Consider the following 22,122-nt stretch of genomic DNA (forward strand, 5'->3'; position numbering starts at 1 on the left):
CAACAACCCTTCTGCAGATATGCATTGCTTTACAAACTGTGGTGTTGAAGCCACTGGCAAAAAAAGGTTGTGAAAGGTCAAAAGGTAACTCCAACCACTCTGAAAAGATCTTGTCTGGCCCTATACCATATGGTGTAGCATGATGTTTTGCAGCAGATACACTGTTCTCTGCCCTAAGCATTCTGTTCACTTATCACTGAAATGAAAATAAGCATCTTTAAGTGGGGGATGCTCCGAGACTTTCCAACTTCCCATCATGGTCCCATTTTCTGAAGTCCCTGGCCTGTCACACAGATTTCATGGTTTAAGTGATGCTATGTTTATCTATGTGAAAAGTCCTCAGACACCTTTTAAAATAACATCCTGCTACAGTATTGCTCCTCTGTATGCCTTGAAGCTTTCTGGTTGAGATGTCATCTTATTCACCCAGTTTTTCATGAGACACTTTTACACAGACTCTGAAAGTCAAACACTCTGAACTCCTTTACAGCTTAAAGCAGCGATGAAAAACGTACTTTATCTGCTACAAGTAGAATGGCAAACTCTGATTACTGCAGAATCTGGACTGTTAGTTCAGTTTGTAGAGGACTTTACCATGAGAAATGGTTTTTCTTTGCTGCAACATCCGAAGCTTAGAAATTTATTTCTGAGTCTCAGAAAACTGAAAATAAATTATTTCAGATGTTCTAGAAATGAAGCAGCACTGTGTCCATTTGTGGTTGCCCTGAGACCAAAACTTGTGCATATTTCTTTCTCCCGATGGCTGGTGTTTTTAGGCACTGAGTTGTGAGAAAGTCAGAATCTAACTCCCAGTGGTGACTGATTCAAAGTAATCTGGGATGAAAACCAGACCCAAGAGAAGCAGTGACTGTGTTTTCTATATCTTAGGCATGTTTCATCTCGCTCTATTTTCAGGTGCTAGCATGAATTAGCAGGGCAGTCAGATCATAACCAGATGTTCAGATCCTCAGAGGTACAAATCAACAGAGCATACCAATGAACCCCAAATAAGCATCTAGTACAGTATCATTTTCTCACCCAGATTCCATTTACATAGTCACTTTTCTGACTATGACACACTTACCAATGTTTTTCTGACTATGAGTTCTGGATCCAGTTAGAAAAAGAGACACATTTCACAAAAAGAAACTGTCTGATGACATGGCACATGTCATAGATTGGAGATCAGGGGTATGTTCCTGATTATTCTTTCTTTATTTTTGGCAGTGTAACCTAGTCACTAAAACTTGGAAACAGAGTCTTTATGTTCTATTTTCATTTTATTGCCAGTTCATTACTCCATACTTTCCATGGAAAGTACTCACAGTAAGTTCAACATAATGAACACCACACTGCCCTGCAGGACTCAAGATGGAAGGGGAGTTGTCATTTCCCTGTACTAGCAGGATCAGCTGCTTTATCAACACCATGCAGCCAGGTCTGGGAGCAAAACAGGGGGAAAAATGCAGTAATAGGATCAGAAGGAAACCTGTCTAGATGACAATAGTAATTTTCCCCATCAAAAATTTTTAAAAAAACAACAACCAAACAAAAAACCAGAACCCAGAACAAAGTATTTTTGACTGGAGACAACAAATTCCTCTCTTACCGCTGTCAGCATTACTCCAGCTCTGTGTGTTTCCAGAGCCACAAAGCGCTTTGTACAGATTATACAATCTTTTTTGTTATCAACCAAAATGTCCTTCACTTCTGAGGGCCATATTCATAGATGGTCAGCCCTGGCCTAAATCTCTCCCACAGAGACTTTCTGAAGCAGTGGTATTCATGCTAAATATGTCTCGACCTCATGCTAAGGTCCCCAACATCATTTTGCTACTAGGAAAGAGTTGGGGAGTTTTAGATAGCAGATCCCTTTAAAGTAGAAACTGAAAACAGCTGTCTGTTGCTCTCAGGCCAGCATATGCTTGTCCTGTCATTTGGTCACGGGGTAGAAAAATATTGAAAAATGCAATCATCTTTTTCCTGCATCACTGTTATAATGCTTCTTAGTGCTGGTGCTGCAAGGTTCAGTGACCTCTGGCAGTGTGAGAGAGACTGTGTCCATAATGCTTCCCTCCCCCTCAAAGACCAGTCCCGCGCAAAGCAGTGCCCAGCCTCTTGGGTTTTAAAGTTCCTGAGTTCCTGCAAGCTGGGTGTGCATAAATACCTCCGTATCAGAAGGGCAGGGAGGTTTGGCAGCTTTCCCTGTCAGTTTTCAGAGAGATCTGAGGACATATGAAAGGAACTGACACTACTAAGAAACCTCTTATCTTCATGGTTGTCCTTCCAGCAGGGATTCCCTTCGGATTCCCTATCAGATCTGAGACTCAACTACCCTGCAGCCTGACCAGAAAAACAAATGGAGCTCCTGGAATTCTAAACTAACCAAGACCTCGGATCTGGTATTTCTCTCCCGACATTTGGGGGAAACATCAAGTGAACTGAATTTTCTTGTGTTTCAAAGACTCACCCAGTTGTTAAAGCAGAGTATTTTCAGAAGGAGAGAAACAGAGCTTAACTAGTAATATGTAGGGCTGAATAAAAGTGCTCAGTGACTCTCCTCTGTCTTCTAAAATGACAGCTTCAGTTCCCAAATTAAAAATAGAGCTGGCTGCAGTTTTGCTTGGCTGGGGCTTTTTAAATTGAAAAATCAGGCTTGGCATGATTAAAAATTGAATAGATTTGTGACATTTGGCTAGGATTCATCTATTAATTAATTCTGGCAACCCCCCAATAATTCTAGAAAATCAACACCATCTTAATTCTGCAATTCAAAAGTATGTTTTAGTTCAGAATTTACTTCAGTATCTATATTTTTTTTTTTTACTTGCAAATGAAACAATCAGAAAAAATATTGGGAACTACAGAATTCCTTTGTTGTAGTGTTTTTTCTTGGACTTTTCACTTAGGTACACATTTTATTCCTCTTGCAGCCACTGAAGCAGTGTTTTTTCCTTAGAATTGCAATGAAACGGCAAGATAAATTGTTTGTCCAGCACCTTTTAAAATAAGTTTTTACATTTTTGTCATCTTACTATATGTCCCTCACTGTGGCTCTTTATGCTGAGTGTATTCACCGTGATGGTTTTTTATTTCACTGCCATTGTCTGACAATATGAAAGCAGAAAGTTTAAAGGAAAGACTCTGAGGTGCTCAGTTTTAGCTCACATATTGTCCTTATCTATTTAAAGACCAGAAGATTTGACTTCAAAGATGTATTATACTGTATACAGTCCATTACTTCTGAAGGCATGTGCTCTACAGAAGAGACCTTTCTGAGCTCTTCTAGCCATCTCTCAGAACTAAGAATAGAATCTGATACCTGAAATGTAAGAGGGTCAACAAGGCTTACTAAGAAACTTTAATCAGAAACACCAAACTAGCTATTCTTGAATAGGTCTACCTGCCTGGAGGGGCCATCAGGGAGATGTAGTGGGTTAATACCTGAGTTTTTGGCCCAATTTTACTAAATGTATTTAAGACATAAAGACAAACTGCCAGATGACTAAAAACGTATTTAATTTGAAACAGACGAGCATGGCTGGATGGAGACCGCTGAACACAGATCCAAGCAACTATCACTTGTTCCTCAGTGCCCAGCTGTACTTTCTTTCAGAAAAAGTCTGAGGACATCCCTGTGATACTGATAAAGCTGGTGCAGCGTGAGCCAGAGCGAGCAACAAAAGGTGTTCACTGATGACAGGTCTAAATCTGCTTGCTCTAGACCTTCAAAGGATAGCATCTAAATAATCCAGCCAATTACTTAAGTGAAAGGGTTCTTTTATAAGTTCTTTAGGAGTGGTCTTGGCAAAACAGACAGTGCCTCTTAAATATGTTCTTCCATCCATTAACTCTAATTGGTCGATTAAGATAAAATTAATTGCTGTATGCCACTGAACAGCAACTCTTTAAGGCAGTTTTTACATTAACCCCCCTTGGGTCCTGTAAAACAATTCTTGTTGCATAATTAAAAATGCACTGTACATTATAAATAACTGCTAAGTGGCACAACAAGCCATAAACTACTAGATTAGATTCGCATTTAAAATGCAATGGCATCCTGTTGTTTTTGTTACAAGTCTAATCTAGAGATATATCCCATATCATTAAGCAGTGGATTCTAGAAAGGCTGCAGAACTGTGATGTGCAATCTCTCATTCAATAAAACTTCTCAGTAAGGCTTGGGGTAGAGGTGGGAGAGGAGAAAGGTGTGCATAGAACACTCATTGACAGTAAAAGACCTGACCATTTCAAACAGGCTGCACCTTGCCAATCTGCAGTCTCATCACACTGTCTGCAGTACCTGCTTTTTATTGTGTGATGCTAGGAGTGCTTAAATCACACCAATATCACTTCTGTACCCCATAAACAACATCCAGGGCAAATCTGCAATACACAGCAGATGTAACCACACTGAAATCTATTTCTGGTTCATATAATGGAAACAGAGAAGACAAAGAAGTCTGCCCAGGCTTATAAACCCTCAGGAAATGAAGATGGCCATGCATATACATTCCTCATTCTCTGCATTGTAACTCGATCAGAAAAGTAGCCATCAGAATGGAGTACAGCTGCTAATAAAGCCAATATCTACTGAGGACTTGGGACCATTTCCTGGAAGGTATATGGGACTGTGATTCCTCATAAACAAGGCCAGGGTTAGATCCAGCATGTTGTGACTGAGCAGTGAGCCCTCTGAGACTATGCTGGGATGCATCTGCTGTGTGTGCAGGATGGTGAGGTGCAATGCAAAGGTGTGCTGGGGGAGCACATTGCCTTCCTGACAACCTAGACTGTCCCCCCACACCTGCATCCCCAGATCCCCAGCACATGAACCAGAATAAACAGCTCTGTGGATATGAGGAAACAGGAGAGCAATCACGGAGTTCCTGTAGGATTGATACCTAAATCTGGACAATATATGAAAATCTCTCCTTCAGTATCAATATGACATTACCAATACTGTCCAGAGACACTTCTCAAAGGTGCTTGTTTGAAAAGCTCTGCCATCAAAGAGAATTTAGTGGCTGTCTTTGTGTCCTTGCTGTCTTGGAGAGACAATTCCCCACGCCTCTATTGCTTGACAATACAAGGTGAAGTTCTGATAGAATTAAATCTGGCCAGGGACATCAAGGGCAACAATTAAAGCTTCTGTACGTACATTGGTGGTAAAACGAAGACTAGAGAAAATGTGGCCCCTATCTGGAAGGAAATGGGAGACCTGATTACCTGGACTATGGGGAAGGCTGAGGCACTCAACAGCTTTTTTGCCTTACTCTTTACCACCAAGGGCTCCAGCCACAACGCTCAAGATGCAGAAGTCAAAAGGACTGGGAAAATGAAGAACCACCCACTGTAGGAGATCAGGTTCAAGGTCATCTCAGGAACCTGAAGATACGCAGGTCATTGGGACCTGATGAGATGCATTTGCGGCTCCTGAGGGAACTGCCAGATGAAATGACTAAGCTGCTATCCACCATATTTGAGAAGTTGTGGCAGTCTGGTGAAGTTTCTGCTGACTGGAAAAGGGGAAACATCACCCCCATTTTTAAAAAGATCATTACTTGATTAAATCAGAATAATCCCCCCAGCAATCTACCAGCTAAAATCATGTCATCTGTTCACTCCTCCTCCCTTTCGAGTGGGAGCAATGCTGTCTTTGTGCTTCCTTGGGAATACGTCTTCCCAGTAATCCTGCAGGGAGGAGAACAAAGAATCTTGTCTGTTTTCTGTGGCAGCAGTCTTAAAAATCCCTAGGGATTCTGGCCATCGAGTCCACAAAACCATAAAACAATGTTCACTCTTTCTAGTCCAGACCACCCCATTTGTTGTTTATCCTCACTGATAATCTGTCAATCTGCTCAGATAAGAGCAACAGTGACAAAGATATAACAGACACCGTTTACCCTTTTCTCTGTGTATGTACTAAGAAACCTTCACGATCCCAGTCTGTTAACGTGCCCAGTGTAGTTCTTCCTGGAATATCTAAGGAACCTGAAAGTACACAAGTCCATGGGACCTGATGAGATGCATCCGCGGATACTGAGGGAACCGGTGGATGAAGTGGCCAAGCCACTATCCACCACATTGGAGAAGTTGTGGCAGTCCGGTGAAGTTCCTGATGACTGGAAAAGGGGACTCATTTTTAAAAAGGGAAAAGAAAGAAAACCTGGGAAACTACAGGCCAGTCAGTCTCAGCTCTGTGCCTGGCAAGATTATGGAGTGGATCCTCCAGAAAACTATGCGAGGGCACATGGAAAATAAGGAGGTGATTAGTGACAGCCAACATGACTTCATTAAGGGCAAGCCATGCCTGATAAATCTGGTGGTCTTCTACAATGGGGTTACAGTGTTGGCAGATAAGGAAAGAGCAACTGATGTCACCTACTTGGGCTTGTCCAAAGCTTTTGACACTATCCTGCACAACATCCTTGCCTCTAAATTGGAGAGACATGGATTTGATGGATGGACCACTCGGTGGAGAAGGAATTGGCTGTATGGCTGCAGCAGTCAACGGCTCGATGTCCAAGTGGAGAGCGGTGATGAGTGGTGTTCCTCAGGGGTTGGTGTTGGGACCAGTGCTGTTTAACATCTTTGCTGGTGACATGGACAGTAGGATCAAGTGCACCCTCAGCAAATTCACCGATAATACTAAGTTGTGTGGTGCGGTTGACACACAGGAGGGAAGGGGTGCCATGCAGAGGCACCTGGATAGGCTGGAAAGTGGGGCCCGTGCAAACTTCATGGAGTCCAACAAGGCCAAGTGCAAGGTCCTGCACACGGGTCGAGGCAATTGCAAGCACAAATCCAGGCTGGGCAATGAGCGGATTGAGAGCAGCCCTGCGGAGAAGGACTCGGGGTGTTAGTGGATGAAAAACTGAGTATGAGCCAGCAATGTGCCTTTGCAGCCCAGAAAGCCAACCGTGTCCTGGGCTGCATCAAGAGAATTGGGGCCAGCGGGTCGAGGGAGGGGATTCTCCCCCTCTACTCCACGCTCATGAGATCCTCACCTGCAGTGCTGTGTCCAGCTCTGGGGCCCCAACATAAGAAGGACATGGACCTGTTGGAGTGGGCCCAGAGAAGGTCATGAAGATGATTGGGTGACTGGAGCGCCTCCCCTATGAGGACAGGATGAGAGAGTTGGGGTTGTCTAGCCCAAAGAAGAGAAGGCTCTGGGGAGACCTTACAGTGGCCTTCTAGAACTTAAAGGGGCCTACAGGAAAGATGGGGAGGGCGTGTAGAGATGGGATGAGGGGGTAACGGTTTTAAACTGAAAGAGAGTAGATTTAGATTAGATATAATAAGGAAGAAATTATTCACTGTGAGGCAATGTGACAGGCTACCCAGAGAAGCTGTGGCTGCCCCCTCCCTGGAAGGGTTCAAGATGAGGTTGGACGGGGCTTTGAGCAACGTGGTCCGGTGGAAGGTGTCCCTGCTCACGGCAGCGGGTTGGAAGTAGATGGTCTTTAAGGTCCCTTCCAACCCAAGCCATTCTATGATTCTATGTCTTATGCCCAGACCTGAGCAGCAAGGAGTTATCTCCTGCAGATTGCTCCGTCTCTGAGCAGATGGAAGTCCTACATTAACTGCTATCACTTTCTAACTCCTTGTGGCAATTCAGACAGTACTAAAAGTAAACAGAAGTAAAGACATGACTCATGTCAGAGCTGACTGACTATTGTCAAGAATTTCAATAGACTGTGCACAGCCTGAAGTCACGGTATAGTACTACGATCCCTCGCTCTACAATGAACTTACAAAACTTTCTTTCATGTTTATGCTGCAAATTGCAACAACAGATGAAGCTGCTGAGATTTTATTTTCCATCGTGTTCACCAGATCATAAGTGAAAATGTCTCTTTCTGTTTTTTCTAGGCTCAATCCCTGATCAATGCTCTGTTACACTATTTTTACGGGAATTTCTCCCACCTACAAGTTCCAGATTGAAGCATGTTTTCCACACTGAGATAAAGAAAAGCTATGTATAGATTTAGATATGTATAAATTTTAAAAAATAATTTATGTTTCTTGAAAAAACCTTTCACAATATTTATGATCGCCATGTTTCTCCTTGGCTTAATAAGTGTCAGTAGAATTTCATAGAATAAACCCATATAGGTCTTTAAGGGACCTGAGCCCCATTAGTAGACCACTTCAGTGCTACCTCCAAAATTAAGTTTATCACCAGCCCTGGAAAGCGCTTGACCTATAAAAAGGAAATTCTCTTGTAAAGCTTCTCATCAGTTCTATGGGTACTTGGTAGCTTAGTGTAGACACAGAGCAGGGATTTATGGGGCACAGAACTAGGAACGGAGTGGAATCAGCAGCTAGGATTTGTTTCTCTGAGAAAGCAAAAAGAGGAAAGGATGTGAACATCTTCCCCAAAATAACTAACTGAAATGTAGGCTGAATCTGTAGCTTGGGGCTTAACCTTCCTCCCAAGTCCAGATGCCTAGAGAGACTGCTTTGCATACGTTTGTCTCCAGATCTAGTCTAGACTTAACTTGCTTCTACTTAAAATGCAGGGCAAAATAGCACAAACTAATGTTGGCACCATTGCTATTACTGTGTACAGCAGTCAGTCAAAAGACAGTTCGAACCATGTTGAAAATGGGGATCATTTTTGGGTATCCTCTGACAGCCATACCTGTACTGAGCAGCTCTAGCTGGGACATGCAGAAAAAACAAAGCATGAGTTGATTTTATCTTCTTGACAAAATTCTCCTTGAGTTTTACCCTAAACAAGAAACTATGGTAACTGGGCTGCTCTTTGGGATAATTGTATTGATATGGGCAGCATATGGGCCAGCACATTACAGAGCAAAACCTGTTCTTCAGCTAACAAATCATGTGGCTTTCCTTTGCCTCTATCTTCTAGAAAATGTCAGAAACATCTGAAAATTTGGTGCTGCTTCTCCTTTCACAAGTGTTCTGTGTGTATAAGGCTCTTTTGCTTCTCTCTTTTGAATTCTTCACCCTCTCTTTCTTGAGGCAGAAACAACCATAGCCTTATGATTTCCTTAGGGCCACAGATCAGCTGAATTAATTATCAGTGGAAGGGGCAAGTTCCACCTGTATTAAAAGCAACCAGGTGCTTTAGCTGTACCTTTTGCTGCTGCTGCACTTATCCAAGGAGTGAAAGGCTTCAGGAGTTTCTAGTGGCCATTCTCTGGGCCCACCTGATGCAATACCACAGCTGTATTTTTCAGAGCTGATCAGAATGGTCACATTGCTGTTAGGATTCTCCTTCCGGCTGCATACCAGCAGACTTCAAATGCCGAACTACTGTCATACCTGCTTGTGCTACATGTTCAGTTTAGCAAGGAGCCCTAATCCTTTTCTGAACTTTGCCAAAGTGCTGATTCCAGCTTGGACCCACTCCGCCTGCTCCTTTGTTTTCACAGAGAGCCTTTGCACTGTAGAAGTGCTGCAGGAATCAGGCATCAGAGGAGAGAAACAAAGTCCTACAGGGACAATAACTTGCCACACCCTCAGGGAATGCTCCAGGGGAACTTTTGATCTGCAATAGAGATGGTATGTGGGATCAATAAATGCACAAATTTAAGGATCACTCCTTCCCTGGGGCTAAGAGATCAGCCATAACAGAAAAATTGATGTGCAGCTAGTTACTGTATTGGAAAGGCTTTTTGTTCCTTTTCCCCAGTGACATACCCAAAAACTTGGTTGTGTGCTGGGATCTGCAGTGTTAATGTCCCAAGAATGGCAGGAAAAACACAACTTACAAGAATTACTTGGGAAAGCAGCATGGTCAACTGCAGAGGGCACATCTACCTGCTTTCTCACTGGAGACACTGAAAAGTACTTTTTTGGTCAATGACCTTTGGCCAAATCACTGCATCTGGCTGTTTTACCTCTTGCCCTTTCTCTTACTTAAATCAGGTCACAAATTGGGGCTTCCCTTCCAAATGAAATATAAACCCCAAGAGATAGAGTAGTGGGAAGACGCTTTTGCATTTGAGAAGATGCATTAATTGAAACCTGTCAAAAAGCTTCTCATAACTGCATTCAAATTAGCAGGGAATTAGTATCTTTACGTTCATGTCTTAATTACAATAACTTTCCAGACTGTGTTTTGTATCTAAGGTCTTTTGAGTACTACATAGTTCAGCCATAGATACCGGATGGCATTTGCTCTACAATTAATTCTCTAGCATGCAGACTATCTCCTCGTTTACTCTGTGCACTTTTTCCTTCTCAACCGTTTCCATACATAGGCTTTTACAAACACACCTATTTGTGACTACAGCACATGGGGTCAGTGATCACTAGAGGGGAGGAAGGTTTTGCCTACTTACCCTCTTATTAAAGGGTAAAAGTCATTAAAGTAAAAGAATGGTAATGAAGTTTATTATTAAAAAAAAAAAAAAAAAGTGTTTTCTGCTTATAAGCAATAGAGAGCTGCAGGGCCAGACACTAATCTCAGCCACCTTCTGTAAAATCCTTTAAAGTCTTTGTTGATTGTCTGATTAATATTTGAATGAAGGGGATCTCTAACCAATTGTGAAGACACACTGAACTCCTCTAATATCCTTTACAGAAACCTTTCCAACTCTCCTGTACTCTTGGAATGAGCTTAAGTGTGTGCATTTGCAGCAGCAGTAAGACAGACCATCCTTTTAGAAACAGTTCTAGTGTCTTTTCTAAGGGGAGAGAGAACAGGGTTGGTTTATGAACTACAATTATAGATGCATTTGCTTGAATAACAGATTGAGTGTGTGAGCCACAACCTTCCAAAATACTTATCTCCAGAAGTTTTTGGCAATAAGGAAAGTATACAAAGGCTATGATCTACGGCAGGCATTTGAAGGCAGACACTCTTACAGGCTTCAGTCGTATCTGGTTGGGGATTAACTCTGTGGTATGGCAATTATTTGACTTACTTTAGAAGTTAAATTAAGTTGTTTCAAATGTCTTCACTAATTGAAAGAAAAAGAAAATGGAGGAGAATGGGGAAAGTAATTGATGAAAAAAAATCTGATTTATTCAACTAATTTAAAGAAATTAAGAGGTGGCATCTTCATCCTGCTTTAATGGGTGCAGTTGCATGCAGGTTTAATTCAGCTCACCCTGCTGGACTTCATAGAACAGTCCTGAACATTTGCTTCTGCCCTTGTATGCATCAGACTTTTAAGCTGTGCCTCTCTGCTCTGAGCATTAAATAACAAATTTATAGGTTAACTGGCACCCTTACTGAGACTCAATTCAGCAAGTACTTGTCTGACTTTTAAACATGTTAAGAGATGCTGATAAAGAGTAGAGCTGAATTCTGCATCAGCCTTGATAAAGAGCTATTCTCAAATCATATCAGGTACATTTATTAACTTTGAGAGTGTTTTTCCTCAAATAAGCAACTTTGCCAGCTTCTCCATCTGTCCTTCACTCCAGTATCTGAGCACCTCTGACATGCTGCCATTTTGACAAACTTAGCAGTATCGCTGTATCAGGTTTTCTAAGAACGTTCTTTTTATTTGGAAACTTACCGGTCTTTCATGTAAATTAAAGCACTGTCAATTTCCTTGAGGGTATATAAATGACAATGATTCACAGTTATAACAAAAGATATATATGAACATACATAATTGTACTGTATGTTTCTTTTACTATTTTAAATATGGCAACACTGATTGTCCTTTCTTGATCATTGCTATTTTGGTGTTTGAACTATTTATACTGAATCTGCCATTACATAATTATCTCAAGACTTTCACCTTATCCTTCATATGCTGTGCTTAGCTACTACACTGTTCCTCTCTAAGAGTTGGCAATTTAATTTTATATAACGTATGTGCTTCTCATCTGAAGGAGCAGAGAGAGCCAGGAATACGACATCTTGATTTTATTGGTTAAAAATATATGCTATGTTGGAGGAAATTCACTATAATGGTTTAAATTTCAGTTTAAGCTTAGGGCATATGAAGGTCCAAGTAGCATGTTATTCAGACCATTTTTAGGCAGAGAAATTATGTACTAAGATGTTTATTATGCTCAGCTTTTGTTATGCTGCTTTTTCTTTTTTTTGGTGTATGTTACAGAATGATAGGGAATAGGTGGTTGTACAGACTGTCCCTGGCTGCAGTCTTGGAGCTCATCACTGACTGATGACCTGCAGGGAGCAGAGAGCATATAATCACTTAAGTGGCATAATTTGATAGAACCAATTGATAAATCTGGTGGTGAGGCAAGGGGACAGCTAAATACTCATTGGAGGGGGAAGTAACTGTTCATCCACTGGATTTTTCTCCTTTTAAAGGAGTGGTATTTGCATTCTTTATGGCACGTCAACCAGAAGCAGTGGTTCTATTGCTGTCTAACTATAAAATGATTTTGTTATACATTTTGGGATTGGTCTGCGCTGATGTAGTCCTTGTGATCTTGCGCGTAGGCCTGGAAGAAGCTTGGCAGACTGACTATGGCTATGCACCAAGAGGATTGCTTACAAAGCTTTTAACATATCTGCTTACCCATGAAGCATCTTCTCCAATGCTAGCACTTCAGATGCTGGCACTGTTATATCAGTCCCTAAGTACCTCTGTTTTCCTCCTTCAGTCTGGCCAAATTAAAGAAAAGATATGACTCGCTTGACACACATAAACCATGCTTTTTTCTTGACATCCCACTAAAAACAATTTTTTTCTTCATCTTCTTGAACTAGCACATTCCCTGGGAATAAAACACATTTACAAAGGAATAGGATACTGAAGAGGCAATTAGCTTTCTTGATTGTACTAAAGCTGAGAAGCACCAGATACGTGTCATATGTCTTGAAAAGCAGTTGAAAGTTAAGAGCCTTGGAAACAACTTACAGGCATTAGACTGCAGTTTTAGAGACTTATTAGGAATTACCATGAGCCTTGGTGTAATTGCACAGAGCACTGGAATCCCCACACTGGCCCCTAAAAATTCACTGTAGAGTCAAAGTTTGAGCAAGTCTTGCTGTTTGTTAAGTACAATAATCAGGCTGAAGTTCTTCTAGTATGTATCAGTGACCATTTTATGTATAAGGACATAGGAATGTACAGGTAGTAGCAACGTGGACTTCTAGCTCATTTCTTATGAATATTCAACATCACAGTGGGATTAGCTGTGGAACTGCAGGTATACACCTTTTATTCCTCTCTTCTCTCTATCTTCCTTCCTTTCTGGATTTTGAGCATCTTAGCAGAAAGGATTGAGACTTAGCAAACCTGGTAAATCCAAATTAGGGACTCTTAAGTAGAAAGAAAAAGGGGAAATTAAATTCTGAAAACACCCAACCTCTGCTATCTCCCGGACCTTATCTAAACCCTGATGAAAGATTCTCCATCTCTTCTAAAAGCACTGGAAGTGATACTGTGGTAAACCATGAAATGAGTGTTTGAGTTATCTCTTTCCCATCCACTTGTTTTTATCACACTGCCATATGCACAGCTGATACTCTGAAGATCAGGCTGGGTTAGTGAAGCTATTCTTTAAGACGTGTGCCTAAACACTTTAATTCTAACAGACTTTAATCTGATGAAAGTTTAGCCAGTAACATTAGTTAAATTGCTCTGACTTACTGAGCAAGTCAAGGCAATTGTATAGGTCCCAGAGGTGGGGAGCAGCTATATTATGCTTTCAGCCTGAACAATTGGTTTGTGTTGCTTTGCACTTTGCAGCACAGCTCTTTGGAGAAAAAGGGTTAGAAAGAGAGTTTTCAAAAGCAAATGAAAATTGAGTCTGATTCAGACTATGTGGACTGGGGAAAGATCAGGGGAATTTTGTCCCATTCCGCTTATGTTCCATTATTTCTACATTGTACAGAAGGCTAATGATGATCTATATTGTCATATACCCGAATGAGAGTTTAATTATTAATACCAGATAGCTAAATTTTGGGGATACACAATAACTGCCCTTCAGGGGGCAATATTCCCAGTTCTATTCTGGCAGTGGTAATTCTAAGATATATTTCTAGAATGCTTTAGTTATTGGACTTTTTCTCTAAATGCGATTACTTCTAATTAGAAATTATTGGTTTAAATCTACTCCACATGGTCTTTCCTTTTAAGCAAGAAAATTAAACAGTGAATCTTCTCATCTGTCAATTTCTGTAAGCCCCCCTCCCACCCCAGTTTTCCCCAAACACACACAGTAGTGGCGGTTCCCGGATTATTATAATCTTTCATAGTACTCTCACAATCTGTTCTCTGAAATGTAATAAAAGAGTTGTACTTGGCCATTCCACAAAAATGTAGAGATTCCATAAGGTATCAGCAGATGCTAAATACCAGTGCTCTGCAGGTGAATGCGCCAAGGAGAAGTTCATGGGCTCAAGTCTTATGTATCGCAAGGGTTTAAACCAACACACTCGTACTTTCAAATGCTTGAAATAAGCCTCAGGATATAAGCAGGCTCGAGTTCAAAGTAATTTTTCTCCCTGTGTGGTTGTGTTAGAGCTGTGTTTGATAGGGATTCATATTAGAAAGCTTAAATGCATTGACAGGTATTTTAGGCAGAGCTGCTTTAGCAGTATGGATGCATGCATCCATGTCCATACATCGTATATGAATGTGTTAAATAGGTTCATGTACATGGACTTATATGATTTGCTTTGCTTTATGATTAGACCATACACTGTTTCTCCAAGTATGTTATGCCATTGGACGTGTATTACCCATTTACATTTCATCAAAGCTTTCTAGGCATGTCTTTGTCCAAAACATCCTGACAAATATAGTAAATAATAGCTATCTCAGCAGCAACGTATGTATATTGCTGTCTGCCTGATGCTCTTCCCCTCCACCCTGATTATCTTGATAAAGGGGTTGTTCAGGAGCCTAGCCTTCATTTCTCCCCCAACAGCAAAAACTGCATGCACAACAAGCAGCAGACTGAAAAATTATGTTCACGCCTTGACCTTGAGACTTCCTGAACCAGTTTGGATTGGCTCTGCCTGTGAAACAACAGGCTTCCACAGGAAGTTCATAAATGGGCTCAAGTCACAGAAATTGACGTAGTTTTAATATTTTTAACTCGGTTCTTCAAGAACTACCTCAAATGGGTGGCGTTTCATGGACACAAAGAACTGGCCAGCTTTTCCAAGAGCAAACATCAGTGTGCTGGGTGCAATGCAACCCACTGAAAACAGTGTGACTACTGGGCTGTCAGGCCCTGCTAACGCTGCTCCTGCTGAGCACCGCTCGGGGGATGTGGCTGTGTGTGTTGTGAAGCTGCACTGTACCTCACCACGGCCTAGTGTCAGCTCCACTGGGGCTCCCAACATTGTAGGCAGCCAACATCTCCAAAGAGATGAACCACAGGCCTGTTCCCCATGTCATACTCACCTCCCCCACCCCCACCAATTCTTGCCTCTCTGAGAAAGACAAAGCACTTTACATCATTCTTGTCTTAGAAATGGTTTGAAAGACTCATTCAGAGGTGGTAAAAGTTCTTTCACTCCCCATGGTTTGTTCCATTCACAATGACAGGGGAGAGGACCGTAAAAAATAAATGTTGCAAAGACACAGGACTATTAAATCTTTAGAAGGTGAATGATGGACAAAAATGGACATGAAAACCTTGCTTTTAAGTTGTTTATCTTTTCGCACAGCTCTAACAAAATACAACTGCATTCAAAACATTCGTTTTCATTCCTTTGCTTGGCACCTTGTTTTCTTATCACCTGTTTAACATGAACTTAATGGCAAATACTCTTATTTACATCTCTGCGCTCCACTGATTGTACGCTATAATCTGATGACAGATTCAAATTCAAAAGTCTTGAGTGCATCGCTCTTATGTAACTATGAAAAAGACATCTTGTTTGCAAATAATCTATTGGAATGGAATGAAAGATTGTTATTAATGGTAGCAGTGACTATGATTTCAGACAGAGCTATTTAATTCATTTATAAATCAGCAGCTCTGTCAAAGGGCCATAATGACAGACTTTAAAGCAACTTTTAAAATTAATTGTCTAGTCTGATTAGTTCGTGATTTGGGATTTTCTGGTCTATACTTAACTGATGTACTTTGAAAGATAAATTTTATTTATATATATATTGTTGCTTTAAGAACTTGACAGGAATGAAAAAATAAAGCAGGACCCCTTTCAGCAAACAGGCTCTCTTTTCATTCATTCAGGAAGTCAGAAACCTTTCTTACTGAAGAACAAAGCAAGCACTCCCTGCCCCCCTAAGCCACAAAAACTGGATCCATTGGATAAAGCAAATATTTTAAAATATTCTTTGGTTTGTATCTGTAAACCATAGGATCCAGATCCACTGGACTTGCTAGTATACATTTACAAGGTAAAGAGTTAACTTGGTGTCTTTTTTTTTTCCACTGATAAAGGCTTATATTGTATTCTTCCAATCTTTCTGTGAGCATTTCCTGACAGGGGGTATAAGCCAAGCAATATGGAAGATCTGCCTGTGATACCTAGCAGGGAAGGCCTTGCCTGTTTGTCCAAGGCTAGCAGGTCTTACATAATAATTTATTACAGTACCTTTCCGTTTCCTGGTCTGTGGTTTGCTGCTTGTTCTCAAAGCCAGTGAAGCTGCTCATATCCACATAGCCGTCATTCTCATTAGCAGCAGATAATGCCCTGCTGGGATCTTCAAAAAACTCTGTAAATGTTCCTGCTCTGGTGGATCTTCGAGGAGGAATTTGTATGTTTTCATAGTCAGAGCTCAAAGCAGGAATGTTCTCATAGTCAGACGTGTCAGCATTTGGAAAAGAAATGGACCTAGGTTTTGTTAATGGAAGTGGCATGAAAGGAGGCCTGGACCGGTCCTCGAAGGACTCTACCCTTGACACACTCCTGCTGAAGGACTTGGGTGTTCCTTTCCTTTTACCATCCTTATAGAAAAGAACAGCTGAGGGAGACTCAGATGCACGGAGTTTCCCCACGTGTGATTTTAGCTGAGGTGAGCTACTTAAGCTCCTCCTGTCCAGCTCCATCAGCCTTGGAGGCCCATGATAGCTAGACTCCGATGAGGACCTTGAAGAGGAAACATTAACATCTACATGGATTTTACTTTCCGTTTTCTTCTTGAATTTTAGAGTGAGGAACCTCTTAAAAGAAGATTTCTTTTTCTTGGAATACTTATCAGGTGAGTCATTCTCTATCAAAAGTGAAGGGGAACTTTTAGTGATTGGCTTTTTGGTGATGTAGGCAAGTTCAAAAGGAGGTGGTATATCAACAACTGAGGATGGAGTAGATACGCCACAGGATGAAAGATGATTTCTCTGGGAAAAACTACCCGAGGAACCATTGACACAAGGCAAAGACAAGTTGTCTTCTGTCCTTTTTATTCTACCATCATCCAGAACACAACTATCACTTTCTCTGTAAACAGAGACAGGTAACTCTCTCCCCTCAACAGAATAAGATCGAGGATATAAAATGAAACGTCTTGACTTGGTTGGTAATGCCCTGTTGGCTTCCATTGTTTTTTCTTCCACTGAAAATAAATTATTGCTTAAATCTTCTGTCCCAGAGCCACTGCGGGAAGACGGTAAATCAGCTTCAGGTCCAATTTCTTCTGGAACTGTTTCTGGGACATAGCCTGGCATTTTCCCAGAGAGCGACCGTGTTCTAGTGACAATGCTTTTACGATCAATGGACAGCAAGTTGTTTTCACCATCCATGCCTAATTCATCCCTTTTACTGTGATCAGCTCCTAAATCAGCCTGCCCATCATGAACAATTTCATTTTCTGCAGGAAGCACGTAAGGGTCATCTAGGGAATCACTGCTAGTTTCTCTTTCCTCTGATTCTTCAGGCACAATGACCACTTCAGGGACTGACAGATTTTCATGAAAGACGTATTTGGTTCCACATTCTGTGTTAATTCTGCCATGCTTACAGACTTCTAACTCTTCCTCAAGTGGGACCTGTTGAGGTGGACTTGGGACACTTTTCCTGAGGATGTTTGCTTCCACCTCATTGTCTTCAAGTTGCAGCTTATCTGACTTAGAGGTTTCCACAAGACTTTCACTATGCTCTTCAACAGTCACATCATGGAGCTCTGGCTCCACCCCTGAACTACCAGGTAGACTATCAGAGATCATACCACCTTCATCCAGATTGGTCCCTTCTGTTTGAAGATTCTCATCTGAATGTTCCAGGGGTATTTCCTCACCACATTCATTCTCACAAGGAGCAATTTCACAGCCATCATCCATATTCTCTGCATTTACAGCTTCTTCTTCCCCTTTCCCAGAGTCTTTGCTTGCTTCACAGGCCACTTCTGATGTCTGCTCATCATCTCTCTTCTCAGTGATCTGGCAGCCATCACTGGCATTTCCTGTGTTTGCATTATTGTGCTCACCTGGGCCTGCTTCCTCATCTTCAGCTGCTGCAATGTGAATGGACTCTCCTAAACCATTTGTAGCATTGGGTTCATCTTCACACTGTTCTAAGCCAGGAGCTGTTTCTTCACTGGCCTCATTGGGCAGCATGTCGGGGCTTGCGCAGTCAACATTTTCCAACTCACCTTCCATGTTTAAACCAAACTCCACATGAACACTGTGGTCACCATCATGTCCTAGACATTCGTCTCCCTTGTCTAAAATCTCAGGCAGTTCCTCCTCCACCCGCCCTGCCTTCTCACAACCTGGGATTGCTTCATCTGTGGGTAGTGGCATTACAATGGTATCTTTGCAGATATCACCCATTAGTTCCTCATCTCTATTCAAAATGTTATCACTGTTAGTTTTACAATCACTATTGTCCTTAACCAGTTCAAAGTTGTTAGAAGTTTCCTCCTTGATTTTGGTTTCACTACAATCTCTTACAACATCCTCATCTTCATCTACATTCTTAGAAGCATCATTATCCCCATCAGAGTTATCTGAGGACTCCTCACAAAGTGCTTCAGACTGGTCACAGTCTCTGTTTAACTCTTCAGAGTCTGGTTCGATTGGTTCAGCAATATCTGAAGAGTTATGGTGCACATCTTCGGTGACTTCTCGATTACTGGTATTCTCATCATTAGCAGTGTTATTCTCTTCCTTCTCTACCTCTTCTGGAGTTTCTGAGACTTCATTTTTCACAGAGGAATCTAGGATCTGATCATGCTCATGTTCCAAATCATTACAGTCTTTGCTGATCAGCTGAGCTTCAGGAACTACAATGTATTCATTATCTGCCTCAGATTCTGGGCAATCAGCATTGCATCGATTTCCTTCATACAGCTCTCCATCAAGACATACCAGTTTTCCATTTGAGCATTTATTTAAGTTATTGTTGGTATAAACACTGGATTTGCTCTCAGTATCAGCTGAGAATTTTGGCTTGGGAGCAATAGGTGGTTTGGGACCCCTAGACATAGAGTTCGGGTTATGAAGAATATCAGCCCTTGGCAATGAAGGAGAAAATTTGGAGACAGCTACTGGAGAAAGATGACCGATAATCTTTGGTTTCGGTGCTAGTGGTGGCTTTGTGATTTCTGGAGAAAAGAGAGAAAAACCATGTTAGTCATCTTGGTTTTTTATTAAAGCCAGCAAAATATATCCTACAGTAGACTTTATCTTATATCAGTGACTTCTAATGCAGAAGAAGTCCAGCCAATAAAAGCCTCAGATCTGAAAAGAGAACTGAAGGAGCAAAGCATATGCACTGTGCTTCCATGTGTCACTATAGCTATTCCGGGGAATGTGGTTTAAGATCAAAACTGAACTAAACTAAACTAGATGCAGCCCTAGCACACTTGGGGAGAGAAAGATGTATAGCTGCAGAGCCCAGGGTATATCATACACAGATACCCACAGGTGAGTAATACCTCCTGCGCTCAGAAGTACCAATAACATTAGAAACCTTTTGATTCTGCCCTAGAAATCTGTTTGCCCTAAGATTAAGTATGAACACATTGATTCAATGATGCTGAAGTGTTTCACTGCAATGAAAGAAATGCCTTTCAGCCATAGTAGCTGTTCTTATAAGATGGTACAAACACTTTAGCAATTATTTTAATTTCAGTATCTAGTTTGCAGAATTTAATCACTGAACAGAATTAGTTCTACCAACAGTCCAAGGTTGGTGCCCAGCCACAGAGCCTTCCCATCTGCCGTTACCACAGTAACAAAATATGCAGTTGCATTTTGTTTGTCAAACAACATAATCATGAGGGATAAGACAGTTTGCTAAAAGCTTGGCTAATACTTTACACTGATTATGCAGCTGAGCTATAACGCACTGAATTTAATACTTCAACCAAAACATTAAGAGTTACTGGTTTAAACTTAAGTTCAGTTTTCAGTGTACAGCTTCTTCAGTCCTTTCTTTAATCAAAAGAGCCTCCATCCTCCTGTAAATACCAGGGCCTCCTGAAGGTACAGTCTTCTCTGAGCATGAAAATATACTTAAAAAAAGTGAATTATCTTGCCAAATAAAGTTAGCCAGGTTCTCTAAACTATTTCTACTGGAAGTACTGGTACACATATAGTGGAATTCAAGAAGATTGACAGTAAGATAGACGAATTAAGTCATATATGGACATTTTACTCACAGTACAATTCACATGCCACAGCCATTTGCAGCTGTCTTGGTCCTGAAATTAATATTCTTTAAATAACTAAATGAAATGCTGGAAGGCTGCATAAATAGGCAACAATAGAGATCCTCCCTCATGAGATTTTAGATAAGATGAAATATGTGGTGTGAAGAAGCTCGCACACCAAATGGCTACAGATGGTAATGAGTAAAGAGAAAGGTTTTGCTCTTACTGTTTCCTAGCCATCAATGGGTAATTATACGGTTAATCAGTGAGAAACCTCTAATTCTTTTTATAATTTTAATTAACACATTTTAGTGGAAAAAGGGAAGCTCTCAAATGTAAGGAAAAGCACAGAACAAACTATTTCACCATGAGAGACCGGAACAATTCTTTGTGCAAAATCTTCGTACCCTACACACAGGAAGTAAGGGAACAGCATCTCAAGAGACACCATTTGGGACATGGTTTCTACATGAAATCCTATCCTGAATCATGGTATAAGTTTCAGGAAGTTTATCTACTGTGCTTTTGTATTTTTGGGTATCTTGGAATGCAGACTTTTGACATATGGCAGTGAAGACAATTAAAATTCAGCTGTGCACCATACTGAGTATGAAGTAGTACTGAACACAAACTGCTTAAGAATGATTCTCTGATTGTTCAAATATTTGGTGTTATGGTACTTTTCTTATTGTTATCTTAGTCCAACCGGAGTAATCTGTATTGAACTAATACTGGCATATTCGTTTGGTTAGACTCTGGGAGGTACAAGACGCCGTTTCTTCTGATCTTCTTAACCTTGCTGAAATTTCTTCCAGTACTTAGAAAGATGCGGACAATTTGTCATTCTGATGTAATCAGAAAACGGTCTTTCTAGAATTATGAGACACCAGAGAGTGCTCAGTTGCCCTCTGAGCTCAAACCACAACAGAGACTTAAAACAACTTGTGGAATAGGAGGGAGATAGAACTACATATTTGCCAGTCTCCAGTACTGTAGCGCGTACTCTTATTTCACGCTATCCACTGCTGCTTTGAGCTACAGGGCATCTGTCTAATTATTGAAATCACAGGATAGGTAGCTTATCTTTTCCTCCTGATTATTTCAGCAATGTTACGTGCCAAACACTTCACTGTCGCTGAAGTACCGTTGCTTGTGTTGTAGTCAGCAACAAGTTCTGCAGCAGCTGAAGGCTGCAAAGTGCTGAAAACTGTTGCCAGTGAAAAACAGGGAGGGCATAGAAGTGGGTTGAATATCCTGTAAGTCTGGCTCCCCAGCCAGATCTACCTTTTGGATTTTAAATCAGTTACTGCAACAACTGAACATTCTAAACTAACTTTCTGGTAGTAAAATGCATAAAATTTTTATTAGCTAAAACTGAGTCCTTACACCTTTCCCACCAGAAATCAGCCATGGATCCCTTAGCAGCATAATGAGGCATTTTTAGGACTAAATCCAAGGAAGAAGCATCACTTTAGAAGTATTATGTCACTTCCTGCAGTGTCTGTCTTTGTCTAGGCATGTCTATCCGAGAGAAGGATACAAATATACCTACTCCATTCCTGGGATGTGACAAGGCTTGAGCACAGTCTCTGCATTCTCATCCTTGTCAGACAGTGTCTGTACTGAAACACTGAGT

The 22,122-nt window shown here is 41.1% G+C and overlaps 1 protein-coding gene across 2 annotated transcripts in view; it reads right to left on the reverse strand.

Moving 5' to 3' along the window:
• FGD5 (FYVE, RhoGEF and PH domain containing 5) overlaps window positions 1–22,122 on the reverse strand; it is a 113,828-nt gene that overhangs the window by 83,563 nt on the left and 8,143 nt on the right. For both annotated transcript variants that reach the window (XM_032987827.2, XM_042799645.1), the window contains exon 2: window positions 16,490–19,436. In XM_032987827.2, coding sequence (XP_032843718.1) covers window positions 16,490–19,317 — 2,828 coding nt within the window. In that variant the 5' untranslated portion in view covers window positions 19,318–19,436. The remainder of the gene's footprint in view (window positions 1–16,489; window positions 19,437–22,122) is intronic.

Source organism: Tyto alba, unplaced genomic scaffold (assembly GCF_018691265.1).
Source record: "Tyto alba isolate M040663 unplaced genomic scaffold, T.alba_DEE_v4.0 Super-Scaffold_3, whole genome shotgun sequence".
Classification (NCBI taxonomy): Eukaryota; Metazoa; Chordata; class Aves; order Strigiformes; family Tytonidae; genus Tyto; species Tyto alba.